At 44.5% G+C, this 25,296-nt stretch overlaps 1 protein-coding gene across 2 annotated transcripts in view; it reads right to left on the minus strand.

Moving 5' to 3' along the window:
• Positions 1–8,929: 8,929 nt before the first annotated feature.
• Positions 8,930–25,296, minus strand: part of NEGR1 (neuronal growth regulator 1) — a 278,245-nt gene continuing 261,878 nt past the window's right edge. The window contains exon 7 of one of the 2 annotated variants that reach the window (XM_074151353.1): positions 8,930–9,400. In XM_074151353.1, the coding sequence (XP_074007454.1) occupies positions 9,276–9,400 (125 nt within the window). In that variant the 3' untranslated portion in view covers positions 8,930–9,275. The remainder of the gene's footprint in view (positions 9,401–25,296) is intronic. The other variant, XM_074151352.1, reaches the window with a different exon arrangement.

Consider the following 25,296-nt stretch of genomic DNA (forward strand, 5'->3'; position numbering starts at 1 on the left):
CTCACAGAGAGCGAGGCCAGATGAGTAAGGAACAATTCAAGCCTTGAAGAGGTTAAAAAAGTGAAGACTGCTGAGGTCTGATGATGGAAATTCATTAGCTCCCGGCTGAATAAGTAACGATGATTCTCTTTTCATGTAAGAGCCCTGCCAGCTTGCAAAGGAGCAGATGTGCACACAAGATGGATAGTTTCAAATAGTCAAAATACTGTTTTTTGGGTTGTTTTTTTTTTTTTTTTACTTTAGTGATTATCTTTTTTCATCTAAAATAAATCCAGATTGTGCATAGTCTGGAAAACAAAACAACAATATTTGGAGAGTGGGAGTGTTTATTTAACAGGTGGCTTATTTAGCAAACGGTTCACTCTTATAAAATAATATTCCTGTCGTATTCTGCGGCGATGATTCAGAACAGATGAGAGCGGGAAGGCAGTTTTTGGGGGGGTTATTACTTTATGTGAGGGCCTGGGTTAGGTTGGTTTAATTAAGAACATCTGCGGGAGTGCTTTGCTAAGTGCATCTGCGTGTGTTATGGAGTGGGAGCTGGGTGCTGCGCCTCGGAGAGCAGCCCCCCCTCCTCCTTGGGGAGGCAGGTGATGGGCCAAGATGAGTTTGTGTTGAGGGGGACACAACTTCATCAGATCTCTTTCCAGCCTCCAGTGGGAGGGGATACCCATCCCCAAACATGGATGAGACACTTGGATGTTCTTCTCTATTCAGGATGTTATTCCTATGCGGGATGTTTCCCACAACAGGCTGTTATTCCTGTTATTCCCAGGATCTTATCCTGGAGGGGGCAAAAAAGGGGAAGAAGCCCCGGTGACAGAGGTGAAGGGCAGGAGCTGGGCTGGTGTCAAAGGAGCTGTCGTTATCACACAGAGGGTGTGAACACGCTCTGCTGTGGACCAAATATATATTCTTTAGAAACCATCTGCATGGGGTGTGATAGCTGCGCTGGAATTTGAGTGGAGGGTTATTTTAATAGCAGTATTTTGAGTAGTGGAAGGATAATCGCACACCGATTTGGCTTGCTACCTCCGCAAGGCTTGGCTTTTGTTGTCAGATGGAATCTCTCTCTGTTTAACAAATACAAATGACTCTGCGGGGATTTTTTTTCCTGTACTTGTTTTATTCTTATTAACCCTTCCAAAGGCGCTGACACCGTATTAAGTAGCTGGGCTGGTACTGAATAGTACTGGCACCAAGTGGAGTATCTTTCGGTTTTGGCTTTCCTGCCTGAGCCTGTGGAAGGCGGAAAGGGAATTCTTTCCAAGATATTTTTAATTTATTGGTATATTAAAGCACTTTTCCCCACTCCCAGGTTTTGCTAATAGCATGAGCTTTAAATATTTAAATATAGGTAAAATGCCTTTAATGATAAAAGTAATGAACAAAATAATTTAAAGTGATTATTAAATTATAATAGCCCTAATTCTTGCAGTTCATTTTAAGCATCCATCCCAGTATTTGCCATTATTATTCACCATTTGCAGCTATGGTGTCATGATTTTTGGGTGGGAGAGGACTTAGAAATTGGGAAGGTGTTGTGGGGGCGTGGAGGCTGCTTTGGTTTTTGCCCGAATTGGCCAAAGCCCTGTTTGTGAGTGCTCACGAAGGGGATCCATGGGGGCTAAAGGGGCTGCTCGTCGGTGGAGAGCCCCACAGTAACCATTGCAATGAGCAACGGTTATTATTTTGCACCACAGGGCACAATAATCACTTTGCACAAGCAGCAACTTCATGAGGAAGCAAATTAAAAAAAATATTGTATTTCAAGATCACAGTTAGTCTGAAAGGTGAACGCGCTTTGCTCGCTCAAAGGATGATCCTGAGCTCTCCTGAGGGGTCTCAGCTCAGGACCCGGCCAGACCCCAGGCAGCCCCCGGCCCTTCCCTCCCTGCGCCGGGGGAGCCAGAACACGCCTGGCCACGGGGGAACCGGCTGCCAGCTTTCGGCACCTGTCCCAACCCATTTCAGAAGTATTTCAGTCAAAAACTCTCTACTCCCTTCTTCTGTTCATTAACCTTTCCCGGAGTGCTAATTCTGCATTCAAATAGAAGGTCAAAGCCCTTAGCTGATTTTTTTTTCCAGCAGAGCTAAGTGCCTTATCTGAAATCGTCTGGCGAGAAACACCTCTCATCAGTGCCTCTCCTCCAGGAGCCGGGGGCTCGTCTGACGGGGGGGCGGCTGAGCTACCCAGGGTGATTAACTTTGGGAGATTAATTTTTGAAATACACTCTCTCACGTCGTGGCCTTTTGCGAAAAGGTGCTTAAGGCGCTGAAACAAAGACCGAGACACTCAGCGAAGTTCCCCTGACACAAATGAATATACTGGGAAGACGCAGGTGTCTCCCCCCCCGAGTCTCTTCTGCAGGGGAAGGAAACCGAGGTTCAGACCTTTCTGCTCTGCCGCATCTACACAAAGCCATGAAAGACCTTGTCACCGCCCGAGGCCTCGGGGAGGAAAGTTCTCCTGAGTTGGAAAAACATCATGGAGCTTTCAGGTTTGTTTAAATTGAAACGGGAGCCCTGTTAGAGAAGAAGCCGGGGGCTCGGACCCCAGCGCACACAGAGTCACACCCCGGGTTCACTCTCTGAGCTGAGTATCGGTCTGATGCTTTTCTCTGAGGTCCATCTCATGGGCTGGGAGCTCAGGGAGTGGAGCCTCTCCCGCTGCCCTGCCCCAGGGATGTCCCAGGCCCAGGAGAGGGCAGTGTGTCCTCCCAACAGTGGAGCCCGAAAGCCGGTGCCCAGCATCTCCGTGGCAGCCTTGCAATTAAATTACTATGAGAAAAACAACCCTGACAGACCTAGGAAACGCACAAGTATTGGAGCAGGACGCGATTGGTTCGCTTCTCCAGGGATACCTGGAGGAGGGCAGATGGAATTCCTGCTTCCCTGACTGGGAATCGCTGCTCCCCCACGGCCAAAGCACGAGGCTGCGTCTGCAGCGGGTACAGAGGTTGATGCAAACGTCCCAGAACTAAACTTCCAGAGGCTGTCTCAAGCACGTTGTTTGGCTTAGCTCTGAATTGCCCGTTGGGCCATCGGCAGCCCGTTCTCCAGCTCACCGAGAGCCGAAGGGGATCCCGTGCCTGGCCCTGGAGAAGCGGCTCGACCCTGAGTCTCCGGGAGCCTCTCGTGGGAAGGTGTCCCCTCCATCCCTCCCTTTGCCTTTCTGCTGCTGATACACACACGGGCAGGAGGGACACGTGCCCCGAGGTTGCTGAAAGGGCTTCAGAAATCATACGTGGGGACTTACAATCCTTCATTTTTGGCAAACAAACGTTAAATCCTCTCCATTCAGGAAACAGTGGCAAAGGCCACTATTCCTCCCCTGGGCCAGACTCCCAGGCGCCCTAATTTCAAACGCGTGGGTGGGAGTGAAAATGTAGTAGCTCACTCCAAAGTTAACTTCCCACCCCCCCCCCCCCATGGTACTAAATGTAAAAAAGCCAAGGTTAATGAAGAAAACAGTGAATCTGAAGTTCCGTGGAAGAACAACCCAGTGCTTTTAGCAATTCGCTGAAACGGGAGAGGAAAAGAAGCTCCTTTCCCATTTGAAAGCTTTTTGCAGCCTAATGAACCGTGCAGCCTCCCGCGGCTTCTCTGAAGACGAGATTCCTGCAAGGAACCGTCTCGTTAGCGGGAAGTGGGAGCCGCTCTGCGGGGCTCCCCAGGATGCTGCCCGGCTCCCGCGCCCGGGAAAGCATCGCTACCTGAAGAGACACAGCCAAAGCGTTCAGCACATCTAAGCGGCTGCACCTCCCAGCCCAAATTAACCTCCCTGCAGAAGAGGAAAGTGTATTTTCATATTAAAAAAAATGAAATAAGAGGAAGGGGAGGGAAGCGACACCCTGCCATCCCGGCGCTGGACACGGGGCGGCTGCTGCTCGGTCCCGTCTGTGAGGGTTATTCTCGCTGGTGGCTCACGGTGAAGCTGCTGTGCTGGGGGTTAATGGGAGTTGTGTGCTGGTGGCTGTAATGGGTGTGGGACGTGGAAAAGCTGGTGGTTTTACCCGTAAATCGCACGGTGGAACCTGCGAATTTGGTTTGGGTTGTGGCTGAAAAGTAGTAAAGAGAAGGACGGGTGCGCATTAGGAGAGAACAGATTTCACCCTCTAGATACCAAATATAATATATATCATTATTACAGGCATTTTTTTTTTATCTGGCAGCATTAAAAAAAAAAAAGGGGGATAGTGGAGGAATAATGAGTACTTTCATATTTGGCAGATAAGGGGAAATTCCTGCGGCTGCGGTGGCTGGAGCAGCACTGCACCGTCTCCTCCTCCCCCGGCTCTTAATTCTGGCTCGCTGCACAGATGTAATTTATCCTGCTAATGAGGGCGAAGGTTTACCTGCTGTCCTGCTGCCCTGGGGGCTGAGACAACGAGAGGGACTGCAGGTAACAGGACTTTCAGTTATTTTTCATGGCTCTTTGGGGTTGGGATGGAGGTTCAGCTCACGGGAAAACTGAGAGAAGAAGGTCCCTCCTGCATTTCTCGGCTGACTGGGGTGGCTGGTGGCATAAATTAGAGCACACTCCCTCAGGGGATAATTCTGGCATCCAGGAGTTATGGGGAGGGCAGCCCCTGGGGATGCAGGGTGGGAATTGCCCTGTGATACAGATTTACACCCTTCCAAGCGAAGGGAAAGCTTAATACGCCCTAAAACATGAATGACTGAAAACTGAGTTTGTGGGAGGTGGCAAATACGCTGATCTCTACATTTTTTAACATGGGAATTCTCTAATATAAAGGAATCTTTGAGCTTTTCGTGAATTAGGCATAAAGCGGGCAGAAAGCGATGGGAACAAATAGGTATATGCTCAGTGCTGAAGGTGCCTGGTAAAAATCTCCTTGCCCTCGCTAAAACAAAATTTTTGGAGCAGGATGTATAGAGAATCCCTTCCGCATTGCCCTGAGACCCTTGTGCCATCGCCTTCACCTGCCTCTTTTCGGTTATGATACAGACTTTTCCGATCGCAGGATAAATTCCCTCCCTTGCCCTCGATGCTCAGCAGAGAAACGTAAACCAGGACTAAAAAATGGAGCTGACTCGAGCTCAGCGTGTTTGCAGCATCCCTGTGTGTGCAACAGCGGCACTTAAAGTCAGTCAAATTCAAAGAAAATCCCTCCCCTCAATGGCAATACTGATTTATCTACTGAATATTAAGGCTGAAAGGAGATTTTTTAATTCCTGTTTTTTAAACATTTTTTTTCCCCCCACTATTTTCTAGTTTTAAAGAATTCTGTGATGCAAGCTCTAGGGTGGCCAGAGGGTGGGCTGTGTGGCCCCTCTTCCTGCAGCCCCACGGGACAGGGGGCACCCAGGTGCCTGCCTCTGCCCTGGCCTGGGGCTCCTGGGGAGTTTGGAAGGGACTTAGAAGGGGATGTGGAAGGGGGACCAGCCCCCCCGCAACCCCCGTGAGCCACCGCCAGGGCTAAAGTGTCAGGCTGAAATTTATCCTTTTCCTACACTTCCTCACATATGTCAGTTTATGCAAGAATTTTAAAATTATTTAAGATTCTTTTAAAAGAAAATGAATGTTTTTCCTTGCTTTTTTTTTTTTTCTCCAATGAAACAAAACCTTCCATGGCAGACTGTGAAATATGGATTATTTACCTCCAGACTGGGCACAAGTCTGATCCAATCTTAGAAGTAAATGCATATTTAGTCTTTAAGGCAATTCGTTTATCCATGTAAATACATATTTTGGTATACACATTCTTTATAACACAGTTACGTGGACGAGGCGGAGGTTTTGGTAGGCATCACATTTACCGTTGTTTGTCTAGAACGCTAGTTCTGAAAATGTGCAAAAAAGCAGCTTTTACTGGTGATGGTTTTTAACGCTCCTGTATCTTAAAAACAGCATAGCTTCTAAAAAAAGTACATCTATCGAAAAGTTTAAAAAAAGCTGTCTAGCTATGAAGGATGCGTTTCCTGCCAAGATATAAACCCTTGAGAAACTGCATTTGTTCAAGAAGTTGTGATACATCCTTTAATTGGGTATTAGCGTGATCAGGATCAGCAACTGTATAATTAGAGCATCATTGTTCTGCGTCCGTCACCGGCGCAGCGGTAATTGCAGACCTGAGTTATTGCACAAGGAGGACCTTACGGCGTCACAGGCTTTGGGGGTTCCAATGGGGGACAGCAACCTTGATATAAATATATTCAGTTATACTGCTTGGAGCTAAGCCATTTATTTTTCACGTTTGAAAGGTGGGAATAAATATAATAATTCGCCCGACGGATATGAACAGCAGGGGGTCAGTCCTTTGAAGAAGCATGGAACATACCTTCAGACAGTTGCCTACAGCAAATGCGCCCCACGGATTACAGGGTGGGTACATTTGGTAAAATGTGGCTGCCTTCAATTGGCAGCCTCCCTTTTTTTTGGAAGAAACGCCCCAAGAAGCCCCAATCTGTACAATGACCAGTTTACCGCATGGAACAGATTCACCCAGAACCAAGTTTCTTTATTTGATGGACACCGCCTACAGCTCCAGTCCTGCAAAAGCCCGAGGTGGTCTGACTCTCTGGCTGCGGGAGGGACGGTGGGTAGAGGCTCCCGAGCAGCCCCCGGGAGCAGAACCCCCCAACACCGCACTGGGCACACCCCCACACACACACCCCACAGCTGAACGCCCATCTCTGACTGACACCACGTACCCATCCCACCTACGGAAACGCCATTGGCACCTGGAAACCTCCCTGGGGTTTGGTTTTTTCACTTTTTTTTTTTTTTTTTTTTTCTTTTTGACCTGATAATAATTCTGTCCCCCCGAATTTAAATGGAAATTCAGCGGTGGGACTGAGCATCTTGTCCGTGCTCCAGTGGCTTGACCTGGTACGAATGCAAACAGGTCAATACCTCTTTTCTTTTTTAAATATTATATAAAGCTGCTGTTCATTCTAATCTGTTGCTGGAAATGCCAGGATCTGGATATCGGGAATCACCGAAATGAAATATATCAGTGAAATCTGTAATTTCCAGCCACAGGTTAGAACCATCTCTCAGTCTTACTGGAGATGAGGCGCACGAGTTTGGCTACGCGTGTCCTTTCTTTCTTTCTTTCTTCCTAAAACCCTACTGACACGATACTTTCTGCAGCACCACTGTTCCTAGCGAATGGATTCTAAAATATAGCACTTTAAAGCTGCAATACAAGAAAGATCAGGACTGTGTTGAGTGTCGTTTGATTTGGGTTCATACTATTTCCTTAAAGAACGAATTTTGTCATGTTATTCGAGGTTTTAAAAAATGCCACATTTCCGAAAAGAGTCGCTGCTCAGCACGTGGCTGTAAATATTGTGATAGAGATAGAACAATCTGTCGCTGAACGTACAAAGAGGGACCCAGGACCTTTTATTGCCCTATTTTGGAGTCCAGATATTTCTGTTTCTACCCTGCGTCGGAGTTTATCAGTAACTACACCAGATTCGCCGTGTATTCTGTCTACACATGAGCAACGGGAAAACATCTACAGAGACCAGCAACACTCAGGGTCTGCCTTTTCTAAACCTAAAATGTTGTAGCAGAATAATCGTGTCGCCTGCTCATATAGAAACCAGGGGAATAATAATGTCAATAGGGGTTTTATTATTCTCATCATCGATAACTGGGTTTTTTTTGGTGAGCAAGTCAAGACCTTTTGGGGTCACCAGGAGATCTTGCCTTCAAGGTCTGTTGGCCATAGTCACATCCCAGCAATTTACGCAGATGGCGGTTTTAATAGTTTTTAATTTCAGCTGTAAACTGTGAGCAACGTTTTGTGTTAATGCTCTCTGGGGCTGTTGTTTAAAAAAAAAAAAAATAAAAAAAAATTAGTGACATTAGATGCTATTTTGGAAACCTGACCCTTCGCTGAGTGAAATGAGAGTATTCTCTGACAGACTGCAGTACTAGGAAATTGGTGTGTCAGGACTCAACTGTGCAGAGTTAGTGCATCGGGGATGAAGTCCTGTCGGTAAAGATGGTTCTATCAATCATGGACGGCAACATGCGCTTCAGTACAGTTATTGGAGCAACCTCGGTTTAATATAGATATGTATTTTATATATATATATGTATATATATAAAATTCTGCTTGATGCTTCATGTATTTTCAGTTATCTAATATTTAAAAGCATCCCTTATCATTGCTAAATTAGCCAAACCAGTACAAAATTAAGTGCAAGAAAAAATACCAATTCACATAGGTTTTGCCAGTGATACAAAAGGGACTATTCAGCGTCTCACATTTACAGCCGTTTAGGGATTTTGATTTAGAATGACTCAGGGAAACCTTCCTACATTCAAGAGATGTCTCAAAAGAATTTGCGTTCTGTTTTGTAATGGGAAAACTAGTTTTTAGAGAGATCGCCTGCTGGTTAGTGGTGGCGGATGGAAAACCTGAAAAGGAGTTGGTGCTATTTTTGTCTGATTGCCTAAAAATGCTGAGTCTGAAGCAGTTCCATGACCCCCTGGAGGAGGGAGAGGGGTTTTTCCTTTTAACCAATAGCACCTTTCTCCTCGAACCAGAGATTCCTTACGCTCAAAAGGATGCTTTAGCATTTCCCAAAACACATTCTGGATTTGTTGGAGAGGAAGAGGAAAGTAGTGTTTCATGAAGGCACACCCATGCTGAATTTGCAGGAGAAAGGAAAGAAAACAGAAAGCAGTACTGCACAACGCAGTTATAATACAAGGCTCATTCTTGAAACCTGAATATCATGCTAGAAGAAAATCTAGATATGTGTAATATTTTGAAGAAATATTTTGAAGGCAATATTATTTGATTTTTTTTTATCAAAAAAGAAAAAATATTTCTGTGTAAATATGGATAGAATGCTATTTAAGAAGGGAACTGAATATTTGTATTGCAGCCTTAAAGAAGCACATTTTTACTGCAATATTCTTTTTTTTTTTTTCCTTTTCTTTGTAAACTACGGTCTGAAACTCAGCAGACCATGACTGAATGCTTTTGAAAACTTGTAGATTACAAACATGAAATCACGATTAATATCCTCTAAAAGTAATTTCAGAGCTTTCACGTCTTAAAAAAGGACAATGTGTACTGCTTCACAAGGTAATGCAGCTAATCAAAAAAAAAAAAAAAGGAGTAGAATTAAAGTATTTACATAATGAGCAATTCTACAGAAGGCGATCATCCCCATGTAAGCACTGCTGATTATATCCCACGCTGCTTTTAACAAACTCTACCAGATTGGATCCAGTCATCAGCACTTTCAGAGAATCCTTAAAAGCCTTTTATGGGTCTTTACACTTAGTGCAGAATGATGTTCTTCAGGTAGAATATGCTGGTGAGGGAGGACAGTGTCAACACAAGGTACCAGCAGGAGAAGAGGACTTCCGCATCGCCCGTGATCCCATACTGGGCTGTACTGGGAGCTGCAAAGAGAAGAAGAAGAAGACGGAGGGGTTAAGTGAAAAATTCTCCCCAGATTTCTCAGTTTTCATCAATTCTTCACAGATAACTACAAGGGCAGCAAAAACATTCTTCCAAAAACCAGAGAAAATGCTGCAGAAGTAGCCAACCCTACTCTGCTACGCCGCTCAGTGAATATTACTTTTTGTTTTAAAGAGGGGGAAAATCATTATTAAGGCAAGCATTTAAAAATGCAAATACTTAACATCAGATGAGCGCTACGTGTTTAAACACCTGAATAATTTATCTGTTTTTAAGTTACTGAGCATTAGGATCTCCACTGAAATCAATGAGAGGTGAATATATTTAGCTCCGCTGGAAAACAACTCATTTTCTGCCTGACTTTTGAAGCCGAAGTTTGACAGTCTGGCTTTGCCAAAGAGATTCATATTTGTTTTCAGCCTCTTTGAAGAAATTGTATTTACTTGCTTTAATACAAAGTCTTTCTCAAATCCCTGAGTAAATATTACAGTAAGTGCACGCAAAAAAGAGTTAAAATACGAAAAAACAGTGTTGAGAAATGAGTGGGGAGACACCCACGTGGAGGAGTTGGGAGTGGGCTGTCCTGACTGCGGCGCAGGAACCCACCGGAGCAGAAAGTGCCGATTTTGGTCTTAAAAAATCCACGGGTAGGAGGAAGGGAAAGGACCTGTCACCTCACCCTGCACCCAGCCGAAGCTACCAGGATGATACTATTGGGATGTTCGGCCGCTAAATGAACACCACAGACTCACTCTGGCCACCAGATTTCTCTACAAAATTTCTCTCAAATCACATAATTTCCTTTCTTGTGACCCACGAAACCCTGACCTCTTAGAGTTGTACGCCGCATCCCGTGCTCCTCGCTTGAACACTGGTATCAAAGGGTTTGCTTTCCAGACTATATGAATACACAACTAAAACAGAATATCTGTGCAAGTCTTGCATGGAGTGCTGTTTCTACAAGCAGGAGCCACCGATGTCACTGGCACTTTATCTAGATACAAGTTGCAGAATTTGCTTTTTTTTGACTAAACTGACCCAACATCTGCCAGAAACATGGATGGAGATTGACTGGTGGATGCTGAGCGAGACCGAGCCAGCTTGGTGCCCATATCCTAGTGCCCACGTCATGGTGCTCCAGGCCTTTTCACCGCAGAGGACAGAGGTGTCTGAAGGGCAGGAGGGGAGCAGACATTTCCAGGCTCATTCCCGATCACCCACCTTGAGCATCTTTTGGATGCTCAACCCAAAGACTGCGTTGCAAAAGGGAGACATCACTAATGTGTCTCCTTTGAAAAACACACAATCCATGAGTGAACCAAGAGGAGAGGTCACCTGGGAGCCTGGGAGGTGGTCTGAGATGCCATGTGTAGGATCCTGCATCTTCTACAGGATCCCTCCTTTCACCCTGTTCCATTGCCATCCTAAGGTGTCCTCAAGGCACAGAGAACACCAAGAGATGGTCTGAAGAGCAGACTTCAGCCAACAGCCCTGCTCTGCCCCTACATGAGAGAGGGCTACACAGAGCAGATACCAATGGCGCAGAAGACAGTTTCTCTGGGGCCAACCCAAAGCTTGTCCTACCACCTTGCCCAGGAGCGACCTGCCTCCAGCAGCACCGCTGCCCCTTGGCCAGTGCCAGGTCCACCTCTGGCAGGGAGGCACCAGGGAACGGTGCAGGCAGGGCTTTGGAGTAAGAAAAAGTCACCAAATCCTGACGTGCTTCCCTCTGGGGCAGAGGAGAGGAGCAGTGAAGCATCCCTGATGGCAGACATGGGTCCAGAGGGGTTGCACGGTGCAGGCAGAATGGAGCCCAGGTAGGAGAGTGGGACCTTGCTTGGCGGGGCCGGTACCTGGGGTCTGGCTTGCATGGAACCCCCCCCAAGATGAATGATAACAAAACAACAGAAGGTTTTCACTACAATCACAGCCCGACTGGAGGGGCAGGAGAAACTACAGCAATCACCCAAGAAAATAAAGCAAAGTGATCGTTTTCACCAAATCTTGTTTGCTTCTGAAGGACAGAGTCTCCTGAATTTCAAGTCTTGTTCGCTGAAACATCAACATCCCTTTCCTTTCCGTACAGACATCTGGGCTGTGTGCCGCCGGGTCCATTTTCAACGTATGACATTTTATCCATCGCAGAGTATATGATAAAACCAAAAATCATTCATTTCCCCCCACCATGAGGAAAAGTTCAGGTAATAAAAAAAAAATTACAAGACGAAACTTGATTTTAAAGCTTAGTTTAGTGACTTATAACCGTGACTAACTGCAGGACAGGGCGCGCTCTTCCCTTCTCATTAAAAAGGAACTTTCCGTGGTAAGTCACTATGACAAATCAACATTTAATTTATTACAAAAACCAGGCGAGCAGGATGAAGCATAGCGGAGGTGGTATTTCATTTTATCGTATTAAAAGAGTTTCCCCAACGTAAAGATAATTTGAACTACGGTGGCTATAAAAGCGAGTGGAAAATTATGTAAATCTGATTTCCTGCATATGAACCAGTACTATCTTCCTAAAGCTTATTAAATCATATCTGGATTGTTTCAGCACAAAGGTACTAGGTGAATTAATGGGGGAAAAATGCGTAGACTTGGGTAGATAATAGAAAAGAATTATGGTTCCTAAAGCTGGCTCACCGGAAGAATTTGATGTGGAAGAAACCTGGAGGAGAGGCAGATATGGACCAGTTTAAGTGACTGGACTTGGCTGGGTTTGAATAAACTGCTGAGTTGATGTGGTATGGGGATGCCAAATGAGTGTGGGGCTGGTTTTACTGGTCCACAGGCCATTTATCAGCCCTGTGTGATCCCACCCCATCCCACACCTCGCCCTCTCTGAGGTGCTCGGGTCTCGGTGCTATGGCTGGGGCTGACGAACAGGATTTCAGTTCAAAAAAGCCATTTGATAAACTCTCTGAGTTTCTTTAAGCCTGTCTTTGGCATTAAAATAAAGAATGAAATGCAGCCATGCTGCGTGGCTCCCAGGTTCTCTGGGACTGAGGCTCTGAAGGATCTTGAGCCGAAATTTTGAATTATTCTCCAGCCTGTCTAATCCTTTCCCATTCCCTCAGATTTCTGTAAAGAGTACAAACCGGCATGAGCCTTGCTGGCATTGGGGTCTGCTGGTTAGAACCTGCCAGGTACAGTCTCACTAAGTCATACCTGCAGCTGCATTTGGGATAAAAAAAGCCAAAATAAGCCCAGAGCTCATCACATCTGTGTCCACATGGCCCCAGAAGTTGCCACCGAGCTAAGACATTGCTGCCATTGTGGAGATGTCCCCAAAATCCATGGCGTGCCAAGAGGCAAAGTGGTCAAAAACTGGCTTTAAAGGGCTTTTTTGGAACCATATACTGCAGCTTTTCAAAGCCACACTATTTTAACTCAAACTGGAAGCGGTAGCTGCAAAGCATTTGCCGTGTGCCTACCCAGGACCAGCAGTCCAGGACGTGCATCGTGGTGCATTCTTCAGCCCTCTAACTCATCTGTTGGTGGAACAAGCCTAGCTGCTCTTCAACTTGCTTTGATAGTCTCCTTTTGTAATTAGCAGCCCCAATTAGAGCAGCCTCTGGGCTGGTGGGAGCAGGCAGGGCCCTGCCTGTGCCATGGGTGGGGGAGCACCCCCTCATCACTGCACCATGGATGGGGAAAGTCCTGCCAGGTCATTATCCTTCTGAACTTTAATTAGACTTCTGGAAATTAAGCCTTGGAATGGGCTGCCCAGGGAAGTGGTTGAGGCACCATCACTGGAGGGATTTAAAAGATGGGTTGACATCGAGCTTGGAGACATGGTTTAGTGATGTTTTTTATCAGAATTAGGTTGATGGTTGGACTGGATGATCTGAAAGGTCCCTTCCAACCCGGACAGTTCTATGATTCTATGAAAACTCCAGGTGTTTCTAGTCTCTGAAGTGAATTTATAAGCAGACGCCCCTCTCCCACTGTTCATGGCAAATGGGTTGTATCAATCACAATGTCACGGTAAGTCTACAGTTTAAAATGTTGTGCTTGGCTCTTAACATTCCTGGAAATACAATAAGCTTCTGCAGTCCTTTTTCACCTCAGTATTTTGATTAAGTTTTCCTGTGGCTACCCGATTGCTTTGCTGGCAACAGAAAATTTTGTTCCCAAATATTAACAAAATTCTGGAGATCTCTTGTGGTGCTTTATGAACTTTAAAAAGTAAACAAATTTACTTTTAAAATTTAAAAACTCTTAGTGTGGTCTGCTTAGCCATTCACCTAGAATGAACAATTATTTTTGCTAAGCATTAAATAGTCCCTGCTTTCCTCACTGTTGCTGGGTAATACGAGGCAAGGTGGTTTTGCACTTGGAATGGTTGATTTTCATAGGGTTTTTCTGAAGGTTCTCTATGTCAGAATAAAAACCTTAGCTTAGGAATGAATGAAAAGGTTTAAATGTTTGAAAATAGCATAAAACTTACAGCTTGCTTCCCCCCACCCCCTCCCTAAGATCTTAGCACTGACTGTCACTGCTTTATACAGACACACGCTTGCACTTGCAGTCTTAATATTTGTACAGAGAGATGGTGGTGGAGGTAGGTATGATTAGGCATCAAATAAAAGCATGAATTATTTGACTCCCTCATTACGTCTGCAGCTTTCCTGGGCATTTCCATCATGCCCATCACCCCCGTTACAGCGGAGCACTCTGTTTGGAACGGACTTTACAGCGTGGGAAGCCTTTGGGACGCGGAGATGGGCAGGAGAACAGCGGTTGGCCCGTGGAGAGGTATTTATCTGTCTAAAGAAAGATTCCCGCCCAGAGATTTATCTGTCTAAAGATTCCCATCCAGAGCGATGTCTGGGTGACTGACTGAGATAGAAACCGAGGGCAAATTGCTCAGCTCCCCTCGTGCCCATTTGACAGCACAAGTTCAGCTCCGAGCTGGGGCAGGGGGTACCTTAAAGAAAGAGAATTTCCATCTAGAAGAAGATTAAAATGAGCTTGAGGAAAAGTCTGATGTTTGAAATATAAAATGACCTAGGATTTAGAGGCTGCAATAACTTCAAAATATATCAGAGGACAGGCTGAGAGAGTTGGGGGGGTTCAGCCTGGAGAAGAGAAGGCTCTGGGGAGACCTTAGAGCCCCTTCCCGTCCCTAAAGGGGCTCCAGGAAAGCTGGGGAGGGACTCTGGATGAGGGAGGGGAGCCATAGGAGAAGGGGGAAGGGTTTGACACTGAAAGAGGGGAGATGGAGATGAGATGTGGGGAAGACATGACGGGTTGACATGGTGCTTAGTGACATGGTTTAGTGATGGTTTTTATCAGAGTTAGGTTGATGGTTGGACTAGATGATCTTAAAGGTCCCTTCCAACCCAGACAATTGTATGATTCTATGATTCTAAGAACTTCTTTGCTGTGAGGATGGTGAGAGCCTGGCCCAGGTTGCCCGGAGAAGCTGTGGCTGCCCCATCCCTGGAAGGGTTCAAGGCCAGGCTGGAGGGGGCTTGGAGCAACCTGGTCTGGTGGGAGGTGTCCCTGCCCAGGGCAGGGGGTGGCACTGGGTGGGCTTTAAGGTCCCTTCCAACCAAAACCGTTCTGTGATAATACATTAAAATTACTGGTAGATCTGTGTGATGGGCACTCTTATTGCAGTAGGGAAGGAGACACTCGGAGGGTTTTGCTCCCCTTTCCCCCTTTGCTTTGTAACTCCTCATATTATCAATTATTGAGAATAGCTGAAGGAGAAACCCCTGCCAAGGTCAGCACTGGCCATGCCCTCTGCTGCCGTCAGGGCATGACCACAAGCCAAGGTCCCTGTGTGATTGCCTTTGAAGCCCACATGCTCTTATCAAGCTCTCCTTTTATTCTAATTTAGTGATTATTCTACATAATCCTAATGTTTTATACCAGTTAGCAGTTGTGAAAATATTTAAGCGCACTCTTAGCACAGATAGGATTATATTTCAGACATCTCTCCTGGTGGTGAATGGGAAGGAACAAAGTAATATTGTATCACTATCTGTAATTAATGAAAGAGATTAGGAAAAGTACTATGCTGGAACGTGCGAACCAACATTTCCTAACACCAAGGGCTGCATTAACCAGAAATAATTATAAGCTTTAATGCTGATGCCTTGTAGACAAAAGCACGGACCTCTTTAGGTTGTCTGAATAAGCAAGACTAATTCTGTTAAATGGATTATGCAGAGAGATGTTAATAAGCATTTCATTTAACTGTATTCAGGTTAATGATTTATTATAGCGAAGCCTTAATAAATAGGTTTTTGTGCAACATTTAAAATATACAGAGAAGGAAGGAATAAACTAACTCAAGGTCGAAGCAGTAAGAAAAAAAAATGATGAAAAACACTGGGCTGTCAAAAATGTTTTTTTTTTTTTTCAAAAGCAAAGATTGTAAGATAATGGGACTGTGATGGCTCAGCGGAGTCCTGCAGACACCTCCTCTAAATATTGCTACGCCTGAAGTTAGCAGAGGATTTATGGCTTTGGAGGAGCAGGTCAAGGGTCTAAAAAAGACTGAATTAGGAAGCAATGGCCTGTGGTAGGAGAGGGAATCTGCTCGGAGGGCGCTGGGACCAGCTCGGGGATGTCCAGACCAAAGGAAAATGTCCCAAAGAGAAACCTCACCCTGTGCCTCGGGGGCCAGGATTGTAGAAAGCTTGACCTTGGGAGAACAAAAACCTGTAAAATCTTGTGTAAAAATGAATCAGCGAAGACACCGATCTGTTTAGTCTTATGCAAATGCAATCATCCTCAAGGCTCAGCGCCCGAGACAGGAGATTTACAGCCATGGAAAATTCGCTAGTGAAGTTAAATAGATAAATCTGAAGGAGGAGGCCCTTTTGAAGTCTGTGCCAGATGGAGACTTTGATTAAACAGAGCTTTGACCACAATAATAACACTTGGAAAATGCTGATAATTTAAGTAATGCTGAAATGCGCTCGGACCACGGTCTGTGGTAGCTGAGAGCTGGACGTGGTGACTCAGAAGGTCCTTTCCAGTCCGATGTTCCTCTGTTACTGGGGTGAATTGATGAAATTCCTCTTAATGGGAGAGAAATGTACAGCACTGCACAGGCCAGCATCCCCAGGCCACATTTGAAATGCAAAGTGGTTATATTTTAGATATAGACATACATTTGCAAGAGATTATTTTATAAATGATGTATGGTCAAAAATGTTTTTGCTCATCCCAGCGAGGAAAGTCAAGTGAGGGAATCGGCACAGCCCCGGCTCTCGGAAAAGCAAAACCCATCTTGTGTGATGGCTCAGGGGGCACTGGAGAACACTTTTAGTGAGTATAACGAAGTGTTAGACGAGGCAGCTCAACACTGCTGGATGTGTCCTCGACAGTGCCCAGTGCTCATTTGTCTCCCCAGTCCTCTCTCACGGAACCGCAGGGACAGGGATGATGCTGGGAACCCAGGAGGAATGTGCTGGGGGCCCCCACCTCCTGTAGCATCATCTACATCGAATGCATTAGGATAAGGAACAGCCAAATTTTGCTAATTTTTGTTAATGCCTGTGCAGCCATTCTCTGGATCGTTTGAGTGTAATTTTGGGTAGAATTTTTGCTTTTGTATATTTTCTAGCCAGGACTCTCTTAGCACTGCTGAGACAAATATACCTGAAAATCCTTGAGAGAGGAGACAGGAAATACTGCAGAAGTTGTCCACGAGCTGACTCTGCCCGGTGGATTTATGCAGCTTCTTCAGCTTATTCTAAGAGCCGTGGAGGATAAACCTGTGAGGTCCTTAAGAGAGGGTCTTTGTCATTCTCTGAAATGTGGCAGAAGGATGCGGCCAGTGAGCCCCCGATAGAGGGATGGAATTGATAAGGGGGGTATTGTCAGGCCCTGCTCATCGGCATTCACCATCCACCGGCTGCTGTCAGGCACAGAAACTGTCAAATGAATGGCTGATGCTGATTTATTTCTTATTTCTAATTTAAATGAATAATGCAGATTATTTTTTTTTTTAGTTTTAAAATAGGAATACAGAGAATAAAAGATTATTGCTATGACTGCAGAAATAAAAAACAACTATTTGTTCTACTAAAATATTAAAGCTCAGTATTTTAAATACTTGAGATAGATATGGCACCAGCAACGCTTTAAAGTGAAATACCGTCCCTCTGTGTATTTGTGCCTGTCCCTGCGTATGCACAGAAAATTAGAAAGCAGCATTTCTGGTTTCATTCCTAAAGAGCCCAGTTGTGGTACGTTCTGTGTCTAATTCCAAACTGGTTCTTGATACTGATTCTGGCTGAGTTAAAATGTATGATATGGTATTTACAGGGCGAAAAAGAAAGTGAAGCAGAATCACAGAATCACAGACTGATACGGGGTTGGAAGGGACCTCCAGAGATCATCTCCTCCAACCCCCTGCCAGAGCAGGTCCACCCAGAGCAGGTTGCACAGGAACGTGTCCAGGCAGGTTTGAATGTCTCCAGAGATGGAGACTCCACCACCTCTCTGGGCAGCCTCTTCCAGGGCTCTGCCACCCTCACAGGAGAGAAGTTCCTCCTCATGTTTAGATGGAACTTCCTATGTTCCAGTTTGTGCCCGTTGCCTCTTGTCCTGTCCCTGGGCACCACTGAAAAAAGACCGACCCTATCCTCCTGACACCCACCCTTTAATATTTATAGGCATAAAACATAGCATAGGCATAAAAAATATAGGCATAAAAAGCAATCAAAACATGAGAAATAGCTCAGCCACCCAGCATTTTAATTCCATAATTGTGGAGATTTTTGTCTGGGAATTTGTCTGTGGAAACTCAGGTCCGAGGTGGCAGTGGCAGAGACACCTTTCCCCCCCTGTCAGAGTCCCCCTTCCCCTTCCACCCACTCACACACCGACAAATAACTCATGCTAAATATCACAAGCAGCCAAGTACTAATTTAAAACCAGCTAAAAATACACCCAAGTAATGTAAATTTTAAGCAAGATGATTTTAGCTTGCTTATTAATGTGATGGGGCACGCCAGACGCGTTTCACAGTTGTTCAGACCAGACCTACTTAGCGAACACTTACCAGCTGCATTTCATTAAGCTTATAGAGAAAGCAAACCCACAACTGATGGAGGTTGTTAACTATATGCAAAAGGTTCTTAAGTGTCTTAATTTCTGTTCTCAAATAACCCTCTGGAACAAAGCATTTCCAAAGTCAGCAACTTCTCCAAAGCACTTGGTGGAGGTATCTCCATGTACATGGTATGGGTCCGGAGGCCCCCAACCCCCTGAGGTGGACTCACCACCAACGTGGTGTCTTGCCGCTGTGCTAACTAACGGAACCCTAAAATCCTAGGTTTTTTTTTTTTTTTCCTAAAACTCATTCCTCCTTCCTGTCAGCCTCCAAAATCTCATGTTTTATTTCCCAAATTGTCATTGACTCTTCTCATAGAAATCCAGGTTTGAATGATTGTTATTGTTCCCAGCAAAACATTGAATGTTAAAAAAAAAAGTGTGTCATTTTAGAGAAACAAATATCTCTAATTTTTCAAACTTATAAATGGCAACTGAATTTTCCAGATAATTTATACCAAATCAAGGCAATTTGATCATATGTAAAGTTACAGGTGAGCTGGCAAAATTTGGGTGACTTAATTGAGAGAGGGTTAAACAACCTTTTAATTCTGATTAAATGGATGTTATTGTTGAAGAATATTTAAGTTGTAAGAAAAAAAAGTCCTCTCCGAGAAAGGAGGCACACGGGATATCTTACATCTGGACACGAGATCCTGATAACTCAAATCCCCTGATTTTGGATGTTTTCACTTCATCTGCTAAAGGAATCGCTGTGGTCCTCAGTGTCAGTGAGTGCTTTTTGAAGGAGTTCAGCATCTAATTATCAGTGATATGATAGTTAGAGACCTACAAAAGATATTGACATTTTCTATTCCGTGTATGTACACTCTTGAATTGTTAAAAACCAGGATACAACCCAAAGGACTGCCTTTGAATAGATTTGAACGTAAGCACTTTATATTGCTGCAGTTTTCACAACAACAAGGTATTGTTAAAACTTTATTACCGAGGTGTGATTTGTTTCCAAACTTGCATTTTAAATTTTGAACGTATGGTTGCCGAAAGAAAAGTCCCCATTTACAGGCAATTATCACACAGTAGTACCTAAAAACCCCTGTAGTTATTGCTCACTCTAATTACAGGGTTTTGCTGTTGTTCTTACCGTAGTGTTCATAAGTGCCCCCTTTGTCTTACTCCGCATTTTTGTATTTACGGGGGATCCGGGTGCCGCATGAAAAATGGGCAAACGGGGATTTGGAGAAACTCTTAGCAATAGCAGCCCTCGCACAAACGCCTGGTTTGTAGATAATCAGTGCAAATAATAGATTCCCCACATGCTGCTGCCTGTTAAGTTATTTCTTCAGGCAAATGTCTCTGGGTATCATAAAAGCAGGGAACTAGTGGTGCTCAGACAAAGCAGGCTCGGGCTTCTCTTTCGGATACCCCAGACCTGGTTTTGCTGCAGCTGCAAAAACAAAAACAACTTTAAACCCTTCTGTGTTGTTGTGCAGCATATCTTCAACGGAATTTCATTTAGACACAGATAATCTCGATCGTATAAAATAATAAAAAAAAGCCCTTCCATTAAATAACGCAAGGGAGAAGAATCCTGCTAATACATCAGTCAGTTTAGACTGAACATTAGGAAAGAATGTTTCACAGAAAGAGTGGTCGGGCATTGGAACAGGCTGCCCAGGGAGGTGGTCGAGTCACCATCCCTGGATGTGTTTAAGAGACGCTTAGATGTGGTGTTGGGGGATATGATATAGGGGAGAACTTTGCAGAGTAGGTTGATGGTTGGACTTGATGATCCCAAGGGTCTCTTCCAACCTGGATGATTCTATGATTCTATGACATTAATCGGATAAATGAAGCAGGCACTAAGCACAGAGTGCCTTGGTGTTTCATGGGATGAACCAGCGCAGCCCTGACATACCCGGCATCTGCTGCAGGGGATACTTCATAATCCCAAGAAGCATTTATGAGGAAAATTACTGTGAAGGAATAGAATATAATTTGGCTTCATGTATCATGCTTTATACTCAAGTTATCTCAGATTTCTCTGTGAAGCTGAAAAGTGCAGTTGTATTGCAACAAAGAAAGTAAGTTTCGGGGACTTCAGAGCTGCAGGTGTGCCCAGAGCTCTGTTGAGTGTGCTGTAAGGAGAAGGGGCAGCACGCATTGCAGAGGACAGATTAAAATTCAGAATGAATTTAGTGACTAAGAGAAATCTTTTGACCAAAAAAAAAAAAAAAATTAAATTCAATAAGGCAAAAGGGAAAAATAAAATCTGCTCTTTAACAAAGTGCTGGAGCGTGTCCAGAGAAGGGCAGCGGAGCTGGTGAGGGGTCTGGAGCACAAGTCTTGTGAGAAGAGGCTGAGGGAGCTGGGGGTGTTCAGCCTGGAGAAGAGGAGGCTGAGGGGAGACCTGCTCGCTCTCTCCAACTCCCTGAAAGGAGGGTGTAGCCAGGGGGGGTCGGTCTCTTCTCCCAAGGAACAGGTGATGAGACAAGAGGAAATGGCCTCAAGTTGCCCCAGGGGAGGTTTAGGATGGAAATTGGGGAAAATTTCTTCCCCAAAAGGGTTGTGAAGCCTGGGAAGAGGCTGCCCAGGGCAGTGGTGGAGTCACCATCCCTGAGGGTATTTCAAAGCCGGGCAGACGTGGTGCTGAGGGACATGGGTCAGTGGGGGTTTGGGCAGTGCTGGGTTGGTGGTTGGACTCCATGATCTGGAAGGTCCCTTCCAACCTGGACCATTCTATGTTTCTAAGAAAAATTGCCAACTGCACGTGTACTGGAAGAGCAAGAACTGACTCTATGACAATTTCTTAGAAAAGCATTGTGATTGCAGTGGATCACCCATGCTATCCTGCTATGCCAGGAGAGGTCTCTTTCTGGGGTTCGTAAAGAGAAGTGCAGCTGATGAAGTAGTGTTGCTGCTCTCCTCAGCACAGGAGGGCTGTGTCTGCGCCGATAGGTCACCTCAGGAGATGCACAGACTGACCAGATGCAGCCCAGAGAAGAACAAGGAGAACATCTCACCCAGGCTTGGAACAGCAGGACGGTTCAAAAACTGATGAGGATAGGAGAGTGCGTCCTAATAACACCCATGGGGTACACGTAAGACTTACCCCTGGAGAAGGCTGGGAGATGATCTGCTTGTGTCTGCAGCAGGTAGAACAAGATCAACAGCTCTGACCTGCAGCAGGTAGGACACAGAATAGCTACAAAGGCAAACTGAGCACTGAGATGCACGGAAAGTATGAGGAATCTGCATCACTGCAGAGATTTAAGAGCAGTGTGTATAAATATGTGTCAAAAATAACACCAGGCACCACTTCTTTTGCCTGCGGGAAGAGATCTTTCTAGATGTTCTCTTCGGGCCTTAGAAAACAATAATCCAGGAATGCATCATAATTAGCAGAGAACGAAACATTTAATTTCTTTCTGGAACCGGAGACATAACATGCTCCCTGGGAGGAGAAGGAGGGTGGCACATGGCAGAGATGAAGATCAGCCACCTCAGCCCAGAGCATGGGCTGCAGCTCCACCTCCCTCTCCTAGAAATCAGCTCTCAGTTCCTTCTGATGGCTTAAGGTCATGCCCATTGTATGCAAAATGTGCAGAAAGCTTTAAACAGATCTTTAATTCTCATTGAAAAACGAAGGCAGCTGTGGAACCCATAATTAGCATATGCCTCTTGGCTTATTCAACCCAGCTCTGCTGCTGCACCGTGTCTTGTGATTTCCCTCATAAATATTTTAGGATCTGTCTTAAAAGCAGTTCCTTGTCTTCCAGTGGGAGAGATCAGTGGCAGGTTTCTCTACGGTTGCACTTCTGAATGGGTAGGAATTTTCTTATTCCCAGGCTAAATTTCTCTTTGGATGAGCTCTGTCTCCTCCTGGGTCTCACTGCCCCGTTCCCACAGGCACCCCTCACACCTGATTTTGCATCGTTAGACTACCACCACCTCCTTGTCTCCTTCCTCTTCCTCTTCTCTCTCTTTGCATAACAGGAACAACAACGGGTTCAGATACTTTACATAAACTTGCAGTTTTAACCCATTTCTTTGTGGGATCAGACCTTGAAGGACTATAATTATCACTAATGTTCCCACATTGGAGCTATTAATAAGTTAAAGGGCACTGTTGTTTCTACAGCTTGAAATAAAACCCGACTTCCATTTTCTTTGAATCTGCCAAGCTTTCCTCTGCTTCTTTAGAAGTGCTAAAAATAATTTACCCTAGGATTATTTTAAAAAAAGTAAAGATTTTTTTTTCTGGTATATTACGTTCTGTTTTATTGCAGCAGTAATCTCTTTGGTAAGGTTATCTTCGGCGACTCAAATAACTTTGCCTTCAAATAAAAGTTATTACTTAGCCCAAAGGCCAAGGAAAGAGTGCTTTCTGGAGTCAGATCCACCCAGCCCCTTTAGAGAACAGATGAGAAAAGGTGAATAAATGCAAACCCAGCATAGCTGGATCATCAGAGTTATACGATCTACTAATATGCATTAATGAGCTAGAGACACTATCTAGGATTTCATTAGTAAAATAAGGCCTACTTAATAAAAACAGTCTATCAAATGGTGAAAATTCCAACTCAAAAGTCTAATAGAAGTCAAAGGAGATTATCATATGTCTGTCTCTCCTGCTTGGCGAAGCCGCAGGGCTGGCTGCAGAAACGCATCTGTCTGTAAGCACCTCTGGGCAAAAATACACCACCACCGCCAAAATCTCCCCCCACCACCACTGAAAACCCCAAACTCTGTCCTTATTGCAGATGTTTCCATTAATACTGTGGATGGAAGACAATTATGTAGTACTGAAATAAAAATTAAAACATCTGTGTAACCTGGGTAACTGAGAGATGCTGTTGGGTGTTGCAATAAATTGCCCATTGTTGCATCTTTTTGCTCAAATAGACGGTCCCCTTCCATCCAGTGATGCTTGCTGGGGGGCCTGACCACCTGGTCATTGCCAGAAAAACAAAAAAGCAAGAAACAGGCTAGAGGAAACAACCCGAGTTTCACTATCAAGTCATTCTATAGACCTCTCAAGCCCGCTCAATTTCCTGGCTAAAGCATTAATTCCTTGAACTGAGAATTGGACACAACTGATTGTTTCTTTCCACTGGATTTCAGAATTACCAATGCTTTATAAAAGAAAAGCAACAACTCGATGCAGAGTTGTGTCAACTGGATGGCACAATATACAGTGTCCCATTATCTATCAGCAGAGAAGTAATTTAATGACTCCAGTGTGGTCAGCCAAGCCAGGAAATGCGGCTTGTGTTTGCCCCCACTTCCAAGAACGCTGCTCACTGCCCAGAATTACATATTCTAGCTCTGATAGGAAAGGGTATAGTGAAAGATAATGAGCTCAGATGGAAAATGTGCTAATTCCCTGTCTGTGGGGAGGTCCTGCATCATTGTGCACCAGAGGCTGAGCTTCGGTCGAGAGGACATTGAGAAGACAAGAAAAGCACTAGGGAGAGCACTGGGACAAGCCACCCACTCCCTGACCCCTGTGTTGTAGGACATAGCTTGGGGGACCCAGTTATCCCCCCCAAGATGGGGAATCATCCGTATCCCAAACCACGGGGTCTGGAAAGGTTCTTCAGGGAAGAAGAACCAAGAAGATCCCAGAACCGTGACTCCCCACAACAGATAACCACGCTCAGGTTTCCATACAAAGTGCATAACTTCCCAGGCACCTGCGAGGGCTCGAGTTTGATAAACCTGCCCAATTCAGAAATGCAATGCTTTAACAAAACTACGGCATTTTATAGTCAAATGTTGAGAAACACAGGTTGTTTTGAAAGTAAAATGCGTGGTGTGTGCTGGCGGGTACTTATGCACAGAATTTTGGCAGCCTACAATAACTGCTTCCCTGACAATGTTGCCCTCATTTGTAAGTGTCACGTTTGAGAAAAGGAAAAGCATTTTAATGCGACAGAAAAATTTGACTTGGGAGCTAATTACTTTAATTTGATAGAATTTTTGGCTCATCTGCATACTTCACAATTATTTACAACTTACATTGGTAATTAGAGGTTGGGTCTTGTGCTGAGATATTGCAAATAGCTTTGAAGACATTTGCTGATCCTTCTAACTTTTAGAGGAAACGAATTTATTAGTAGTTAATATGTAAAATATTTGTACTTCTGACCTTTTGTAAAACATTCTTTCTCTATTTTAAATGATTGCTTGTCAGAATCGTTTTTCTCAAAATGAAGTGTGACATTGTAAATAAGCTCTTGAATTAAGCAGCACATTAAATCTATGTATTCAGTGGCAACCTTTGATAGTTCTCATATATCATGAGGATTTTGTTGGTTCTGCTACATTGAGGCAATGTCATCTAGCATTGTGAATGATAATTTTTTACACTGAACTTTACAGTTTCTGGACAGTTTCAACATCGTTCTTCTGGTCTTGACAAAGGATATTGAGTTAAGCAGGTTAGTACATGATTTCTTGCCTTTTTTTTTTCGTGACTGTGTATGAGAAAGGAACTTTTTTTTTGCTGGAAGAGCTGACAACCTTTAAACAAATCTTCCAGGGAGGTAGTTGTCAGATGATTTCTAAAGATGCGGTTTTTATTCAGCTGTTCTGGTGATTTTCTTAAGCATTTCTTTGGGTCATATTTCTGCGTAGTGTATATATTGCTCTTGTTTTGTAGGTATATTAAAAAAACACATAATCCATGGAATTCTACTGCTGAACTAATAGCCAATCAATTAAACATCAATAGAGCTTTTATCATAATAAGATGGTGGATGAAATAAATAACAAAGTTGGACTGTTTGCTAATTCCAGAAGAGTTAAAGTATAGTTCCACCCTGAATTATAA

The sequence above is a fragment of the Numenius arquata genome, chromosome 8, assembly GCF_964106895.1.
Source record: "Numenius arquata chromosome 8, bNumArq3.hap1.1, whole genome shotgun sequence".
Lineage (NCBI taxonomy): Eukaryota > Metazoa > Chordata > Aves > Charadriiformes > Scolopacidae > Numenius > Numenius arquata.